The following is a 17,399-nucleotide window of genomic DNA, read 5'->3' on the forward strand; positions in this document are numbered from 1 at the left end:
TGCAAGCCACCCCAAAGAGACACTGCGGCTTACGGCAATAATGCGTCTCAGCGTCTTCTGGAGGATCGCACTCTGAGCTCCACACACCAAGGCATCAATGCAGAGAGGACAAAGGCGAGAGAAACAGCTGCCTGCACAGTTGCTGCTCTCAGCCTTGGTAAAGGGAGACAGATTAAGCCCCCAATGAAGCTGCACTGAGCGCTGGACGACAATATCACCCATACACTGTGCCACGGCTAATACCTATTGAAAAAAAAAACACACACACAAAACACAACCCCCTTTTCCCCTCCAAATGCGACAGAACATATTGCAGAAAAATCAGTTCACACCCCAAGCTCTAGCTTCCCTTGCCCCTAAACGTTCTCTCTCTCTATGTATATATATATATATATATATATATATATATATATATATATGTAAATCTGTCTCTATTTATCTATCTATTTATCTATCTCTTTCTCTCGAACTTATGCAGCCAGAGGTGTTATATTCGCTACTCGAGGGGTATGCTACCCTATCCTATTCCATCTCTCGCCTCGCCTTCTTGAGCAGTGGCAGCTTTTTATGCTCAGTTGCATCACGCGGCTCGAGGTGGGTACTGTTGGCATCCGGATGAACACTGGTCTCATAAGGGGCGCCTTGTGTGTGTGAGAAGGGGAAAGGCCCCCTCGTTCGACAGTGCGACTTTGCGTGTTATTACGGGAAGATTGTGGTGATTTAGCAGCAGGAAGGCAGCGAGGGGAGGTGGCTGACTCGTAGGTTGGCATTGGCTTTGATGAGTGTCGGGGGATATGGCCAGAAGAGCTTATGATTTGCAACGCAGCAGGAGCGACGGGCATGCGCTGCAAGCATCTCGAGGATGTCTGTAGGGATGTGCGCGTTGAGTTCCTCCCTCTGCTCCGTAAGTGCCAGTCGCAGCAGCTCCGTGACAGTGTGCAGCAGGGGCAGTGTATGCCTCCTGGTAGCAGTGAACCAGAGCTTGCAGCACATGTTCTTCCTAAAGAGAGACTGCAGGTAGCTCTCCGCGGAGGGGGGGGAGGGGATAGACGCAGGAGTGGTGGTACTAGGGTGTAGGGGGAGAAAGGCTGCGGGGATGCGTGAAGATCCCTTCTCCAGGGTGCTGGCAGCATCAAAGCGGCTCGCCGAAGCGTCGCTACACTGCGCTACGCATTGCCCCTTGTCAGGGATCTTTGCCGACGCCGGTGACTCCATGTTTCTCGTGCGAAAACGGCGCGCAGGAAGGGGGTCAGCGGCAAGAAAGAGAGATCAAGGAACCCCTGTGTAAGCTTTGGGGTCCTCTACAGGGAGAAGAAGATCCATTCGGAGCTGTTTAGGCAGAGGGTACCCCGAGGAAAATGCAAAAAGGAGGAACTAAGGCGTCAAAGCCAGCGGGTTTATCACCCTTCGAGACCAAGCGCCTTCGACTGCAGCCGGGGTGTACAGACAGGCACGCAAAGTGCTCTGCTTCTCTGCTTCCTACCATATTACTTGATGTTAATTTGGAGTTTTCCTATGTAGTATTCGCCGTGCGAGGCACCAAGCAAGGCACGCCAGGCGATGGTCGGGGGGGAGGACGGCGGGGGGGCCCCCCGCGGGGTTGCCACAACCAAGGGGCCCCCCAGCGAGGCTTCAACTCGGGCCGGAAGAAGCGAGTTCTGCGGGGAATCTGGCATTTATAAACTTGAAATCTTGGATCAAATGCTCTTCTCAACGCTTCTGAATCCCCCCTTGGGCCCATAAGACCCTGATACGCATCTCTGAGAGCGCCTGGGCGCACACAGTGTGCAAAGCCAAAAGGCGGTGCCTGCCTGTAGTCTGCATTGCCTAGCGTGCTGGGGTGTCTCTACGGAGGGATAGCTACCGAACAATTGATCTCAAAGTGAGGAGACTGTTCCTTTAGGCCCGTTGGGAAGGTGCGGCAGCACCCTGAAACGGGCTGTATCCAAGACTGGCTCCGACACACTCGGAGAGCACATCTCACCAATGCCGCGACAACGAGAACCTCCAGCTGTACCAGCGCACTTTTTTCGGGTGCATGCCCGACGAACCGTAGGTACTGTTTCTCTAGCTACTGTAACTTGTGCTACTGCCCCTGTTGTGGCTGGTGCTGGATGGGGGGAAGGCAGTCAGGCAGGTCTTAAACAATTTCCTAGGCTCCCTATTGGCAGCAAGGGCAGTTGATTCGTGAAACGGAACAAAAGCCACTCGACGGAATAGACAGTTTCTGCCACACAAGTCACACTTCACAAAGAAACAAAAATAGAGAACTGACCAAGCGTCTCGGTCCTGCAAGTGGTTTTACCGCACAGCAACGTTGAACTCACTCGCATGCAATAAATGTTACAGACACATGCGCTAGATGCGGGGTGTGCTGCACACCCAGCGGGGAACGGTCAGCGTTCCCAGAAAGTGCACCTTGTGACTCTTTCTAGCAGCTCCCCTCCTGTCACGACAGCTCGAGGTCCCAGCTAGCGCATGGAGCGTGGGGAGTGTCTATGGTAAGAGGGCGTTGACTAACTTGCTATGAAGTTTTGTGGTGTGTATGTGTGCCGCTTGGCGCCTCCCTGGGGAAGCCTAGAGGACAGCATTACAAGAACCTCGAGACCGAAGGCTGCAGCGCTACGAGGAAGGCCTCTTTAGCTGTATGCACACAACCCTCTGACAGCTATGCATAGAGTACTCGCCTCTCAAGCCTCTTACATGCATACTGAAGACTCGTTACGTTGCTCGTCTTCTCCCCCCGCCTCCCCACTCCTGGAAGCCGAAATGCCTTGTCAGGCTGAAGAATAGCCGAAAGTTGCACAATGTGGCGGCTCCACTCATTCGTCCCCTTTTGTAGAGTGCCTTTGTGCCATGGCTATCCACCTTGTTGCACCCTCTACGGCTAACGTATTCTGCTTGCCCCCTTACTTTCTGGGAATGCTCGCTGCGCTGCTAGCTAAGTGGGGTTCTGCTTCCTGGTGGCGCCTCTTGCTCTAGGCTGCCTCGGCGCCTTCTGCAGTCTGTCTCTTCCTCTCTTTCTCCCTTTATGCCGTAGGGGTATCCCGAAATACGGAGAAGAGAGGGCTCGGCGAGTTCAGACATGTACAGTTTTTGAGGCTTCTCCCTGCTTCATACTACTCAGCTTTTGCCTCAGTCCGTGGTGGCACCCCATGCCATATCGAGGGCTCTCGATGCAGGATACACCCCGGCACTGCTGTCTCAGAAGCTCCGCGTGATGCAGTGCCAGAAGCAGCGAGTTATGTGTAAGACTCGTCGGGTATGCATGCAGACTAGTGAGTGGGCCCCCTCAATGCGCTTCCCAGAGTCATCGCGGGTGCGTTCGAAAAGGCCCTCCTCATCCCGGACCGCCCTTTGAAGTGTCTATACAGCGTGTATTCCCTTCTCCTTTGCTTTGACAATCCGCCGACTATTTGCAACCCTGCGCACCTGTTTCTTGATCCTAGTCGCATGCGCTGCAGTTAGCTCTGCAGGAAGCTCTAGCATAGCTCTGCGATGGAAGGAGGCAAGGCGATCTGCTGCAGCCGCTGCAGCGCCGTGTACCTGCGGGAGCAGCAGAAGCAAGGGATATCCGCTGCAAACACTGCATTTTTTTCAAAAAAAAGCAACGTATGTGACTGCCTCCCCCCACACAACAACACGGAAGCGTCTTCAACAGACAGCGCTGCTGTTGGGTGCGCAGAGCAGACAGAAAAGATACAGCCAAAAGACAGACACCCACAGAGGCTGCAGCACTCAGCGTGCGGGCTTGCTCACCAGAGTGGTGCGCAGAGAGCCCGTCACCTCCCCAGGCACAGCTGCGTCAGCAGATCCTCCTACAAACCGTTTCTGCATCGCGAAAATCGCAAAACAACATGCCACTAACTGCAGGTTTTACTCCGTGTCGCACACGCAAAAAGGCCGCAAGACCACAGGATACAAGGGGAAAGCTCTGCAACTTCGCTGACTCGTCCGATCTTGAAAGCAACGACTCCTTTCCTCGCAGCAGCCTTCTTGGCTTCTACTCCCGCCTCCCTGAAGCAGAGAGAGAGAGACTCGGAACGCTGCGCGTCGCTATGAAATCTCTGCTGCAGCTGCCACAACGCCGTTCGAGATATATACGGCATGCGTCTAATGGTCAAACAACTCGCGCGTCTTTGCCTGCGTGCTCCTCTGCCGCGTGCCTTGTAGAAAGAGAGAGACATCTCTGCAAGGGTCGCCTTGCCAAAGACAACAGTGCAGAATGCTCAGAGACGCCTCTAGGAGACTGCCCTCTCAACATCCTGTCGAGCACGCGAGAAGCCGACAATCCCAGAGAACAACGAGATGAAACACCCACCTTTTAGCTCGCGCCTCTTTCTGCTGGAGGCTCTGCTCTTGCAGCTGCTGCAGCAGCTGCGGCAACGCATCAATAGACTTCCTTAGCGCCTTTCCCTGCTGCTTCACTGCAGCCTGCACAGGATCACACACGCAGCACCAAAAGACGCCTGGAAAAAATCTCCTTCTACGCCAAACAAAGCGTTCTGTCCTCCTCTCTCTCCCCTTCCCTTCCTTCCTCCGAAAAAATCTCGTCTTTGTAGCATGCGACGACTCACAGAGCGCAGTTGTTGTTGGTGCCGCCGCTGGCGATTGCGTTCCGTGCGCGTCTTTTTCTTCGACTCTGAAAGCAACAACGTGCCAATACGGCCATGTGCACCCTGAACCTCCGTTCTGAATGCTCAAGGCTACACCCGAAGCGTCACCATCAGAGGACTAACAACGCACGCTTCGAAGCAGCTTCCTTTCCCAGATCATTATCCGAGAGCTCGTCTCCTTCTTCTGCTGCTGCTGTTGCCTCGCCCTCCTCCTGCGCAGACAGCCTGCCCTTCACAGCTAATTCCATAAACATCTACACACGCACACAGGCAGCATTATAGCAGCAGCACACACGCAGCATATTATGTCAGCACACCGTTGGAAATAAAATAAAGGGCCTGCTGCTGACGCGCGCACAGCCACGTCGATTTTTCTCCGCCTTTTTATTTTAGGTGTGGCCTTCTTTTCGGCAGCTCCTTTGAGCCTCGCGCTCAGAGTCAGCACGTCTGACAGCTGTTTCCCTCCAAGCAAGAAGATCAAGATGCATGCAAACAGGAGGCGAGAAGACTCTAAGAGGCGGCGACGTACCCGCTGCTTGTCGAGCTCCGAGAGGCCTTCTAAAGCCTCATGACTCACATGTTGCAGCAGTGCAGCTGTCACTGGCTGCTTACGCTTCAGAGCCTTCAACGGATCCTGTTCGCTCAACAACAGCTGCTCTTGCTGCTGCAACTGCTCGACTTCAGTCTGCGCGTGGCTGCGCAGCACTGCCTGCAGAGAGCGCCCTTCATGCTGCTGCAACACTGCCGTCGCCGCAGCAGCAATCAGCTGTTTTTGCTGAGTTTCTGAAGAGGGGTTGTAAGAAATGCCCGCTTCTGGCAGCACCACTGCAGGAACAAGCGAGCGAAGAGTCTCGAGTGTGCAGCGGCGGCGTTTCTTTTCCCTCTGTCTCTCTGCTTTCGACAAGCCTTCTCCTGAAGCAGAAAGGCAGGCATGAGAAGAAAGGCAGGCATGAGAAGAAAGGCAGGCTGTGCAGGAACGCAGCAGCCAGCCATACATATCCGGCGAGTGGTGTATGTACGCACATTTATATACACAAGTAAATCTATAACGCACGGGAAACCAAGAATGCTCTTCTAGGATGCCCCCATGCGCGAAAGTTTGATACCGTCTTGCAACAAACTGGGGACCCCTTGCTCACCACTTGACGGGAGCTCGAGCGGTGTATCTTCCCAAATATCTGTCACCCCTTCTGCCGCTGCCGCACGCTGCATCGCATCGCATTCGACGCCAGCCAAAAGGCTTCACGCTTGCTGCTCGAGCTCGCAACGTAGACTGCTCCTGCGAAACAGGGTCGTCGCCGCCTTCTCTACCCTCGCTCGCTAGATGCACATATGATATGCATATATCGAGAGAAAGAAAGGCAGAGCTTTCGAAAGTAGCAAGATAGAGCGTCTGAAGCATAGAGGGCTTCCAAGGAGACGGTAGGTACCTTGCGCTTGGCTGCTTCAGCCTCTAGCCTCTGCTTGCGCCCCTTTAGAACCCGCAGAAGCTGCTGCTTGTGCGCCTGTGTAGCTACATCAAGCAGCACTTTCTTGCTGCTGCCGCTTTTGCCGTCACTACCAACGAGGAGCTGGCGTCGCTGCAGCAGCCGCCGCGCTGCCTGGGAGAGATGAAGGGTCTCTTCCGTTCCTGCAATAAAGAGCATTCGCGAGGGTAACAACAGCAGCACGCTGCAAGAAGAATGGCTGCTCTCGAAGAATGGCTGCTCTCGAAGAATGGCTGCTCTCGAAGAATGCCTGCTCTCTTCTGTGCAAGGAGGGTAGGAGGCGCCTCGCGTGCTTCTGAGCACGACTCAGCAAATCATCGTCGGCTTCCAGTTGGCAAGCCAAGGGCGAAGGGACGCGCATTAGAGGCATTATCCATCGGACGCAGATGTGGCTGACGTACCCTGCGTATCAATCTGAAAAAGCTGATTGTTACGGTCGAGCTCTTGAGCCCTCTCCCGAAGGGGGGCCTCATCTAGCAGCTTCTCAGCGGCTGAGATCGGCGTCTTCCTCCACTTAGCCTTTCTGCTTGCCCGCATTCTCCTTCTCGTCGCCTTTGAAAATCCTACGATGCAAAGCTGCACACCGCTGCGCAGTGCGCTCGTCGAGTCACAGCCGAAGCGGGCAGCATGCAGCAGCTAAACGGCCCTCCGCTGGTTAGGCGCTCATTGCTTGCGTGCTTTCACCAAAAAGAAACTCGCAAAAACACACGCAAAGTCGAGAGGTAAGGCTTCCGCGGTCGAGTGCCAAGTGATGAGCCCCCCAAGAAATCCAGTCCTTTCCGCAGAGGCGCGTACGAATATATATGTATATACGTAAGCAGGGGGGCACTTCGGCACAAAAGGGACAGATCCGCCCCTTTTTGGAATTAAAAACACTTAAAGGTTTTTTCTAGGAAAATGGAATATATTTTCAGCGCATGCACTGCAGAAAAAGTCCCTTGCGGTGCACGCAGGAAGGGGGGCCCCCTGCCTTCCTGCCCGGTGTGCCTGTACACTGTGGGGCGACACGACGTCTGCCATGAACCAGCGGACTGCGTAGAAGGCCCCCTCCAGCGTAAATCGACGCTGATTCGATTGTAATTTCTTCTATTACAGCGCCTTCTGGTGTAGAATATCCAGGTGTTCGGTCGTGCCTTTATACAGCGGCGAACGAAGGGGTGTGCGTTGCGAGCGGCAACTGTTGCGGATGTCGTCTTTTGTCGCAGCTCACTTAGCATAGGGGCAGCAAAGCAGCAGTCGACCCTAACCCGAGGAAAGCTAAGGCCTTAGAGACTTTCCCTGAAGATCCGTGTAAGCCTCTCATAGCAATTGCTAGAAAGGGGGCCCTTAGCAGCCTTGGGATACCAGGGAGCTGGGCACAGGAGTTTGCCCCTCGAAGAAAACCCCTCCCCGTGAGCTGTCTCTAGGGCGGCGCTTCTTACGGCTTTAAAAAAATGCGCAAAGAAGGGGCCTAGAGGCAGAAAAAATGCATGCATGCGTTACTGACAGCTCGGAGGATTCATTGCGGGGGGCAACAAAAACCTCGAAAGGAGGTGCCCACTACGCTTTGCCAGAAACTGCGGGGGGCCCTTCTCCAGACTCCGCAAGACTGAGGAACTGTGCACCTAGTTGCAAAATCAAGATACCTCACACGACTATTTGCAAAGTGAAGGAACTCCATAGCCAATTGCATGACTAAACAGCCACACAACTAACTCGAACCTGTCAGACAACACCGCTCCCTCACCCCCCACAGCACAGCCGAGCAAGGCGAGAGGGTGTCAGCACAGCAGAGCAAGGCGAGACAGTGTCAGCACAGCAGAGCAAGGCGAGACAGTGTCAGCACAGCCGAGCAAGGCGAGACAGTGTCAGCACAGCCGAGCAAGGCGAGACAGTGTCAGCATAGCAGAGCCAGTGAGTGTCGGGGAAGGCCCCTGCTTAGCCTATTCCCACTGCAGGCGCTCAAGACTGCCTCTCTACTCGCCATCGCAGAGCAACACGCCGTGGAGCATGTACAGCCTCATACACCCTAGAAGCCTCACGCAGGCGAGACTTCGGAACGTGCCTAGACGTTTCTCTCAGACCAAGTGAACAAGTTACGACGCAAGCAGACGACCACTTGGTGCCTGCTTCGCTGTATCCGCGGCTGCCGCTCACAAACCGCGGCAGCTCCTCACACACTCTTCGCCGTGGCTATCTGGGGGCCAGACTGTAGCTAGCCAGTGAGTTTGATCCCTGAGCTCGCGTTTGCGAGCGAAAACGACTGCTGGGGAGACGAGAAAGAAGCGCGCTACCTCGCTAGAGGCTAGCGAAGCACGACCAGCCCTCTAAAGGGTGGCTGGCTCGTTGATCGACGTGTCACGCTCCCCTCTCTCCCTCCTTCCGCAAGAGAAGGTCGTTTGAGGGACCACTGACCTCCACGTGTTTCAGCCCCCCCCCGCCCCCTTGCAAACACGCGACCACAAATGCAGCATCTCGAGTGAGCCGCTGCAGTCTAGGAAATCCTAGCACTAGCTGCAGAGGAACTGCCAATTTTTTCTCGCCGAGAGGCTGCGAGCCCTCTCGCCCTCTTCCGCCTCCTTCTCTGCCTTCCGTGGAGGGGGGATACACCACAGCCTGATCTCGCAAGTAGTGATCTTGCTTCCAGTTGCTAGGAGAGAAATACCAATCTACCTGACGTCGCACTGCCGCGCGCAGCTGAGACAGCCGCTGCTGAAGCAGCTTCTCGGCAGCTGTCACAAGCTCCGGGGGGAGCACGTCACTGCATGCAGACAAAGGGAGGGCATCCTGTGCTGCATCCCCAGCAGCAGCCGCTGCAGCGGCTGCTGCTGCAGCTTCCACCGACCCCGGCTGCTGCTGTACGTCCACCTGATCAACGCCCCCCTTCTGCCGCTTCTTCTGCTGCTGCTCTTGCTGCACTGCCTCTCGCCAACGTGCGACATGCTGTGGCTTTTCTTGCAGCCACAGATCGCTGCCAGGGAGCTGCAGCGTTCCTAAAGGACCTGTTGTCACTAATAGCTGCCGCTGAAGCCTCTCCCCCCCCTCCATATGCAGCAAGGCTGTAGACACCCACGCGCGAATTTCCGCCTTACATGCTGTTGCGCCTCCCGACTTAGCGTCGATGCTAGTAATGGGAGTTGCAGGGGTCCCCTCCTTTGGAGCTGTTTGTGCTGCTGTCTGTGTTGCTGTTTGTGTTGCTGTTTGTGCTGCTGTTTGTGTTGCTGTCTGTGCTGCTGTTTCTGCTGCTGTTTGTGCTGCTGTCTGTGCTGCTGCTGCTGCTCCTCCTCCCCCCAAAGACACCCCCCCTTCCGATACTGTACCTCCAGCGACGGTGCTGCCGTCCTTCACCCCGTTTCTCGACGGTTCTTTGATGCCTCGGGAAGATTTCTCTGTTGCAGAACCAGTTGCTGCAGCAGCTGCCGCAGCACGCAGCTCCCGTAGAGGCCTATACTGGGCAGCACTTGTGCCGCCGTTTTTCCCATTTGTCGTAGGAGTAGCCTTACCCTTGTTGCTGCTGCTCTCTCCACTGCTGCTGTTGCTGCTGCTCTCTCCACTGGGTGGTGTGGGGTCCAGTGGCGGCCTCTGATCGAGCTGCCTGCTTTGCTGCTGCTGCTGCTGCTGCTGCTGCTGCTGCTGCTGCTGCTCGAGGTCTTCTGCGTCATGAGGCAGGAGGTGGGTGGCAGTGAGTTCAGTCCAGTCTCTCCAGCGGCGCTGCTGCTGCTGCTGCCTGCCGTGTCTGCCCTTTCCGCCCTGAGAAAAATCTCCCGATGCAGCTGGCTGCAGGAGCACTCGGCTGCGCTGTACGTCCACCTGCAGCACGCGGAAGATCTGCTGCGGTGAGAGCTGTGGCACTCCCTGCTGCAGCAGGAGCAGCTGCGCCTTGAGCCACTTCCCCTCTAAAGAAGCACAGAGGGGCCCCTGCCACGCACGAAAAGCTTCTGCGACAGTCGTAGCGCCTTGCGCAGCCGCTGTGGCAACTCCAGTGGTGTCTGCTGCTGCTCCAGTGGTGTCTGCTGCTGCTCCAGTGGTGTCTGCTGCAGCGTCTGCTGCAGAAGCCGCTACGACTTGCTTTTGTTGCTGCTGGCGCTGTAGACGCTGCAGCGGCAACGGGAGAGGTCCAGCACATAGGCGGTGCTGCTGCTGCTGCTGCTGCTTTGAGGAGAGTGGCGGCTGTTTCTGCTCTCGCCGCAAATTAAGTCTCCCGCATCCTTCAATTCCTTCACTCTCCGTCTCACTGCTGCTGCTGCTGCTGCTGCTGCTGCCGAGGATAATATGCCCAGGACGCAAATACTGCACATGCTTGCCTGTTGATGCCGCTGCTGCTTCCTTGCGGACAGGCTTCGAAGGAGAGACAAAAAAAGTATTTCTGCCTTCATCATCGCTGCTGCTACTGCTGCTGCTACTGCTGCTGCTTCTTCTGCTGGTAGCGGCTGTCGCGTTCGCAGCAGTTCTAGAGCCTTCTCCAGAAGGCACAGCCGGTGATTTTTCTGCAGCAGCAGATCTCTGCCTCTTGCGCTGTACATCAGACGCCCTCCCGACGAGCTTGTGTTTGGAAGGAGTCAGCTCTTCTTGCTGGAGGAGGTCAGCCTGCCGTGGAGTGCCGTGAGTGGTGACGTTGAGGTTGTGCAGACAGGCAGTCACAACGTCTCCGTCACGAATGACTGCGAGAGGCTGCTCATCGGGGAGCATGAATCCTTGCAGACGTAGCTGCAGCAGGCTGCATCTCTTCGCGCTTCCATCTTCTCCCTCAACCGGCTCGCGGGGGGGGCAGTTGCTGGCGATGGCAGGCGCATTACCGCTGAAGACTCCTCTATGCAGCAAGCGCAGCAGATGCTGTTTCAAGTGGCCTACCGTCTGCTGCCGCTGCTCGTCAACGTGCAAGCAGCTGTTTTGAGCCGCAGCCGCTGCCGCTGTGAAGGGACGGCATCCAGAGCTGCTGTGGCAACAGCCGCTTGCTCCCCCTTCGTCCGGTGCGGCTAGCGGGGGACCACTGCAGCAGCAGAATCGCACGAAAATCCGCATTGAAGCGTTATTTTTGCTGCTGTGCGCGTTGCCGGTGCGGCCTCTTGGCACGGAGGGAGTGCTGATGGTTGTCACTCGCGCTGTACAGACACCCGCGCTTGACAGCGCCTCCCTCCTCTCCCGCGCGGTGTTGTTGCTGCTGCGAGGCACGAAGCCGATAAAACTTGCAGGAAACGCTGTTATCTTCGCAGGAGAAGGCGTTTCAAGCCAAAAAGTGCCGTAATAACATTACCCCCATGTGGCTTCCAGCCCTTGCTGGATGGAACCTCCGCCTCCTCCTCTCAAGAGAATGGCGTCATCCTCCGTCCTTCGAGACAGCGTGCCAGTCCTCGCGTCTGCAGCAAGACATGCGCAATTTTTCGCGTATGTGTGCATGCAAATGTGTGTGTGTAGGTGCGCATGCAACTGTGTATGTGTAGGTGTGCACGTGAATGCATGCTTCTTTGAGAGCGCTCCCCGAATCTTGAACGGTATTCAGCCGAAGGAGGAGGTCCTTTGTTCGCGTGGAAAGCCTGTTATCTTCCCCTCCTGATCTAGGGCACTTGTAGGGCCGCATAAAGAGAGAGAGAGCGCGAATTCCTCCCTACAGCAGCAGCAGCAGCAACAGCAGCAACAGCAACATGACGCAGTCTGACAAGCCAAGGAGGTGGCTGCCCCTTGAAGGCACTCCGGAGGTGTTGGGACCGTACCTGACGGATTTGGGGGGCCCTTTTCAGGGAGCTTCTCTCCTGCAGTTTGAGTACGTTGTTGCGCTCGAGCCTTGGGCATTCGACATGCTGCAGTGTACAGACACCGTAGCGCTTCTCTTCCTTTTCTCCGTGAGCGAGACAGACACCGAGGAGCGATCCCTGGAGCCCTTGCCTGAGGAGCAGCTACGGCACGCCGAAGCCATCCGTCAGGAAGTCTGGTTCATGAAACAGGCAAGACGAAAATCGCCGTTTCAGCTTACCCGCAAGCCACGCGCTTCCCTTCACTTGCCTCACAAGGACCAGCAGCAAGCTGCAGCAGGCAACCCCGGAGCCTGCAATTGCTCTCTTTATTTTCAAAACTGCAAAGCCTCTCTGACGCGTTGTGCTCTCTCTCCTGCTATGCGATCTTCTGGTCCCCTCGTTCTCTGTGCCTAGAGCCGATTCTTGTCGCTGCCGCGAGTTATCCGTCCTCCGACGTATGCAGCTTTGCCTCCTCAAGTTCGCTGTGATCCTCCTCGAAAGGCAGGAGGTCACTGCTGCTTTCTGATATTCTGCTATGCGCGCCTTCTTCCGCAGACGATCGCCAACGCTTGCGGCACTGTGGCACTCCTGCATTGCACTGCCAACCTCCCCAGGGACCGTTTTCCCCTCCCTCCAGAAGGCGTTCTCGACAGCTTCTTCAGTAGGTGAAGACTGCCTGACTTAGTTCATGATAGAGGGCACAGCATGCGGAACGCCACGCAAAATTGCGGCTATGCTGCAGGCTGCCTGAGGGGAGAAGGTAAAAAGCGACCTCGAAGTCAGGAGTTGTAGCGAGAGCTCAAGGCAGCATTCTGCTTCCCCGTTGAGACAGACATCGGCGCCACAAAATATCTATAGCTCTAGGATTTATTCAGAGAACCTTGATGTGCTTCGGTACAGACAAGGCCTTTTTTTTCAGGCTGAGAGGACTCATGTATATGCATGGGTATGGGTACGTATGTACGCATGTGCATGTACATGTGTGTGTATATGTATATGGATGTATGGGTATGCAAGGGAATGTATGTGGGTATAAATATACATGTGTATATGTATGTATATGTATGTGCATGCAGGTGTATATATATATGTGTATATATATATGTATATATATATGTGTATGTGTATGTAGGGGCATGCAAGTGTATATATATATATATATATATATATATATATATATATATATATATATATATGTGTATGTGTATGTAGGGGCATGCAAGTGTACATATATATGTGTATATATATATGTGTATGTGTATGTAGGGGCATGCAAGTGTATATATATATATGTATGTGTGTGTATATGTATGTGTATCTTTGCACGTTTAGGGGAGACTCGCATGATGGATCCAGACAGTCGAGGTGCTGCGCTTGAAGCTTCAGAGAAGCTGACATCCTTGCACTTGCGGCAGCAGGAGGCAGGAGAAACAGATGCCACAGCTGCAGAACATACCGATACGCATTTTACATGCCTTCTCCCATGGAGAGGCTTCGTCTTAGAGCTCGATGGAAGGAAAGACAAGCCCATCCTGAGATCCAGAATTCAGCCTGGGCAGTCTTTCACGGAAGTGAGTTGGAAAAAACTTCCTACATTCCCTAACTCCTCAACGTTTCTGTGCTCGCTATTACAGGATACGGATGTAACTAATTACAGCCACTGCACCATCCGCTTCAACAACTACCCCGTGCTTTTGCTTTCTCTCGCTCACAGCGCACCAAAACACTCCCTTCCCATTTCCACGTGACTGGGCGGGAAGGTGTGCATCTGTCTTTGGGTATGTTTTTGTGTTAGAGTGTATGTGTGTACTTGTGTGTGCGTAGGTGTGTTTCGGAGAGTGTGTGATTGTTAAAGTGAATGTGTGCATATGTGTGATTGTGTGTGATTGTGATTGTGTGTGTGTGATTGTGATTGTGTGTGATTGTGTGCATATGTGTGATTGTGTGCATATGTGTGATTGTGTGCATGTGTGATTGTGTGTGATTGTGTGCATATGTGTGCATATGTGTGATTGTGTGTGATTGTGTGTGATTGTGTGTGATTGTGTGTGTGTCTATATGTAGTTGTGTGTGTATGCATGTAATTGTGCGTCTGTATGTTTGATTATCTGTGATTGTGCGATGATGTGTTTGTGTGTGTTTGCGAGTGTGTTGGTTTGTGTATGAATGTGGGTGTGCTGCAGGCGGCCACGAAAGTTATTTGGGAGCAGTTTATAGGAAAAAAAGCTCAGAGTATGGGAATTTCGCTTCTGGCAGTAGGGGACGTTCGTTCGGCCCGCTCTGAATAGAGTGGCGTCGCATATATGAGGCTGCTACTTGGAAGGCTGCAGCGAGACAGCTGTTTTTCTGTGCAGCTGCAGCCTTCATGTAGCATCGGCTCGCCTCATCGAGTGCCTTTTAAATGGGCTGCAGAGTATCTGGTCGTGGCTGCCCTTGCATGCATGCAGAGCTGCTGCGTTTTCCTTTGCAGAGGCGTCAGTCTGCGCGCATACCTACCCTGTCAGCAGCTGCCTCCTATCAATCATGTGCCTATGTGCCGTGTTGACGCTGTGAACATCATGGATGCAAGTATACACAATCAGGTGCTCAAATGTCTGTATCGATTCCTGGCGCATAACCTTTGTTACCCTAGGGCGCTGCGCAAGGAAAGAAGGATTGCGAAAAGCGTCTCTCTGGGTACATAGTGGCTCCTGCCAAAGGTTCCTCTGCACCTCCAGCCGGCAGCCTAAAGCCGAGATCGGCATTTGCGTCGAGCTATTCAAATGCTGATGACCTGGTGTGTGCTGCACACACGCAAAGATACACATACACACACACATGCGCGTGCGTATGTTGAGAGATATATATCTATATATAGCTATAGAGAGGATTTGCGCTCCAGCTCACTTGGAAGTCTCAATTTAGGGTCTTTATCCGGAGGGGACGACACTAAATAGAGAGTTCATTACACTAATTTAGTAGAGGAAGTGCCTGTCCCCTAGAACTCCTTTCCCTTGCTTTCGGCTGTCACCCTTGAGGGCTTCAACACGGGGGAGAGGATCGGCCGGCGTGCGCGCTGCTGCATGCTCGGTACACCTTGCGAGCTTTCGCAGCCAGCTGCACACCATGACGGTTTATTCCATACTGGTTGGCACTTGACATTGGTGCTCACGGCGTCAAACGAGCTGTACACTGCAACCAATAGCGATTGAAACAGTCAAACGAGGGTGCGCTTTGGTCCAACTCACGTAGGCAGGGCCTAAGGGCGTTATAAAGTTTTTCCCAGGAGCCTACCTCTCGCCGTAAGACCATGATATCCCTCTTAAAGGGTACTACGCGCCATTAGCCTCCCCACTGCTTGCAGCTGCTGCCGTCCTGTAAAGGCACACCTGATGGCCTCTGCTGTTGCTGCGTGGTGCCATTAGCGTGGCTACGATGCAACATAGTTCCTCCAGCCCCCATGTAGTCTCGCACAAGCAAACTCTTGAGCGGCATTTTTTTCGATGTGAAGACACCGGCTGCTCGACGTCGAGGCGCGCTTTGAGTGCGGCATCACCAGCGCGATACGGTAGAGACTTCGCATAACGCGGCAAGAGGCCTCTGGAACGGCCAGGCAGCTGGTTCTCCTGCCTCGGCAAGAATTCCCAGTTCTACTTGCTAGCCTAGCTACCGAAAGCGCAAGGTTTGCCAGGGAGAAAAGCGTCCATTTAAAACTATTGCGTTCCCCCTGTGAGTGGGCTTGAAGGTGCAAAACAGCAGTAAAGCGGGTCGCATCCGCAGCAGCTCTGGAGTGTACAGACACCCAAGCTGCGCATCAGGGTGAGCCTAGGGGCCGGCGCTCTGCGGACTACATCAGTGTCTACTGCTGCCCGTTATCCCAAAAGAGATGCCTCAGAGGGACAGAAGCCAGAATTAAAGCTAGATAATCGCACGGTGAGCGCATGCATGCATCAAGAAGCGAAGGCAAAAGGGAAGCGGCAAGCGTTGAGATCGCAAATGCAGCGTCTCGGACGGCCGCAGTGCAGCGGAGATGTCGCAAAGCGACATTACGCAAAAAAGGGCAACACATTGGCAGTGCAGTTAGTGGACGGAGGGACGGCTGCTCGTGAGGAAAGCGGGAGAAGAAGGGGGAAGAGTGAAGGGGTGTTGGTCTTATTTCCGCTTCTCGAGGAGCAGCTTGAGGGAAGACTCCGCGGCTGCAATCATCCCTGCAAATAAGCAAGCGCAGCAGCATTATCAGTACCGTTTTAGATCCCGCAGCGGCAAACGCGAAGGTGTTTTTACGAGTAGAAACAACTCCGTATTACGCTGACCCTTTCCCAAGGCGTAGTAAAACGTAAATCCCATGCCAGAAAGCTCTCTGCGGATTCTGAGAGGCTGTGTGCAGGCGTCTTAGGGGTGTGCAAAAGTCATGACATGCGTAAAGCTTGAAGACTTGGAACAAAGACGAAGCGCACCTGTTTTTTGGAGAGGATACTCGCAAGGTCGCGTGTTGAAGAGTAGCAGGAAGCGTTGCATTTCTCGGGTGTCTGTAGGCTTCAGATCGTGCTGCACAGCGACAGCAAGCAAACAAAAACAGCTGCCTTAGCGGCAGCGGCTAAGAAGCGAACCGAAGAATTCTCAGAGTCTAAGGTTGCAGATGCAGGCTTCAGGCCTACCAGAATTGACAAAAGCCGTTGCTGCAGCGCAAGTTGCCGCTTGCATGCAGTAGAAACCATCTCCAGGAGTCCAGCTGAAGAGACAACAACATCGGCAGAGCAGCAGCATGCAGTGTGTGAGAAGGGGGAATTGGATGATTGGGGGGAAGGGAGGGGGTCGATACCGCTTTTTCGCTTTGTTCGCGCAAGACATCTCTGCTTTTCCAGCCACGGCGCGCGACTGCAGGTTCAGTGGAGGCTGCTTTGGAGGGGTGAGGGTAAGAAGAGGGATTAAGAACCTGCGTCTGCTGCTGCCATAGCAGCCTCATAGAGATCCTGCTCCCCCCTCGATGTTGTGTTGGCAGCAACACAAGCACTTGCAGCACTTCCCCTGCTAGAGGAAAAAGCTCTACACGTCAGGGCAGCTTCATACATCCCTGAAACAAGGCTCTCCTGAACGCAACAACGACACGAAAGCAGCGAGAAGATGCGGCTCTGAGCCTTGATGATGAAGTTTACTAGGAAAGAGAACAGTCCCCGCTGCTTTTCTTGCAGCGTCAACGCACCAGCTGCATGTGCATGCGCTCCAAAGTCGCTTGCTGCTGAAGAAGACGGCAGTTGTAGGCCGTCAGACAGCGCGTGTGCAGCTGCAGCAACACAAGCAGCCACCGGCAGAAGAAGGTAGAAGACACATGGGGAGAGTGGGCAATGCCTTCAGCAGCGGCTGCAGCTGGAGCAAGCTGCGGCAGTCGTGTTGTTAAGTGCGAGTTGTTTCTGCTGCAATGAAAACGCATTAAGGCAAGAGCTTCCGAGAGGAAGGTGTGAAGCGAAACGCTGTACACGCATGCACTGCCAACAAGAAGGGCGGGCATGCCCCCCCAGCTCCCAGTGTGCCTTGCATGCCTTCCCAGCAGCAGCAGGATCGGCAGCTGCGTCACGACGCTCCAGCGGCAATGCGATGCATACCTC

General features: G+C 54.3%; 3 protein-coding genes across 3 annotated transcripts; 1 reads left to right on the forward strand and 2 right to left on the reverse strand.

Annotated features, from left to right (window-relative positions):
* Positions 1–3,366: 3,366 nt before the first annotated feature.
* LOC34621704 (plectin) lies at positions 3,367–6,640 on the reverse strand. The gene is made up of 10 exons (XM_026336140.1): positions 6,505–6,640; positions 6,008–6,246; positions 5,802–5,928; positions 5,146–5,528; positions 4,747–4,870; positions 4,578–4,642; positions 4,318–4,434; positions 3,951–4,013; positions 3,760–3,831; positions 3,367–3,546 (listed from the first exon to the last, which is right to left on the reverse strand). Exons 1-10 carry the CDS (start codon positions 6,638–6,640, stop codon positions 3,367–3,369), a joined length of 1,506 nt encoding a protein of 501 aa, XP_026191925.1.
* A 1,800-nt stretch (positions 6,641–8,440) lies between these two features.
* LOC34621703 (AF4/FMR2 family member 4) lies at positions 8,441–11,104 on the reverse strand. The gene is made up of 3 exons (XM_026336142.1): positions 10,151–11,104; positions 9,353–10,000; positions 8,441–9,259 (listed from the first exon to the last, which is right to left on the reverse strand). The coding sequence occupies exons 1-3, from the start codon at positions 11,102–11,104 to the stop codon at positions 8,441–8,443; spliced, it is 2,421 nt and encodes an 806-aa protein (XP_026191927.1).
* Positions 11,105–11,393: 289 nt separating this feature from the next.
* Positions 11,394–14,102, forward strand: LOC113147031. Its single transcript, XM_026336143.1, has 5 exons — positions 11,394–11,467; positions 11,642–11,719; positions 11,751–12,213; positions 12,370–12,456; positions 13,998–14,102. Exons 1-5 carry the CDS (start codon positions 11,394–11,396, stop codon positions 14,100–14,102), a joined length of 807 nt encoding a protein of 268 aa, XP_026191928.1.
* The last annotated feature ends 3,297 nt before the right edge of the window (positions 14,103–17,399 follow it).

This window comes from Cyclospora cayetanensis, unplaced genomic scaffold, assembly GCF_002999335.1.
Source record: "Cyclospora cayetanensis isolate NF1_C8 unplaced genomic scaffold, CcayRef3 CcayRef3_contig_94, whole genome shotgun sequence".
Lineage (NCBI taxonomy): Eukaryota > Apicomplexa > Conoidasida > Eucoccidiorida > Eimeriidae > Cyclospora > Cyclospora cayetanensis.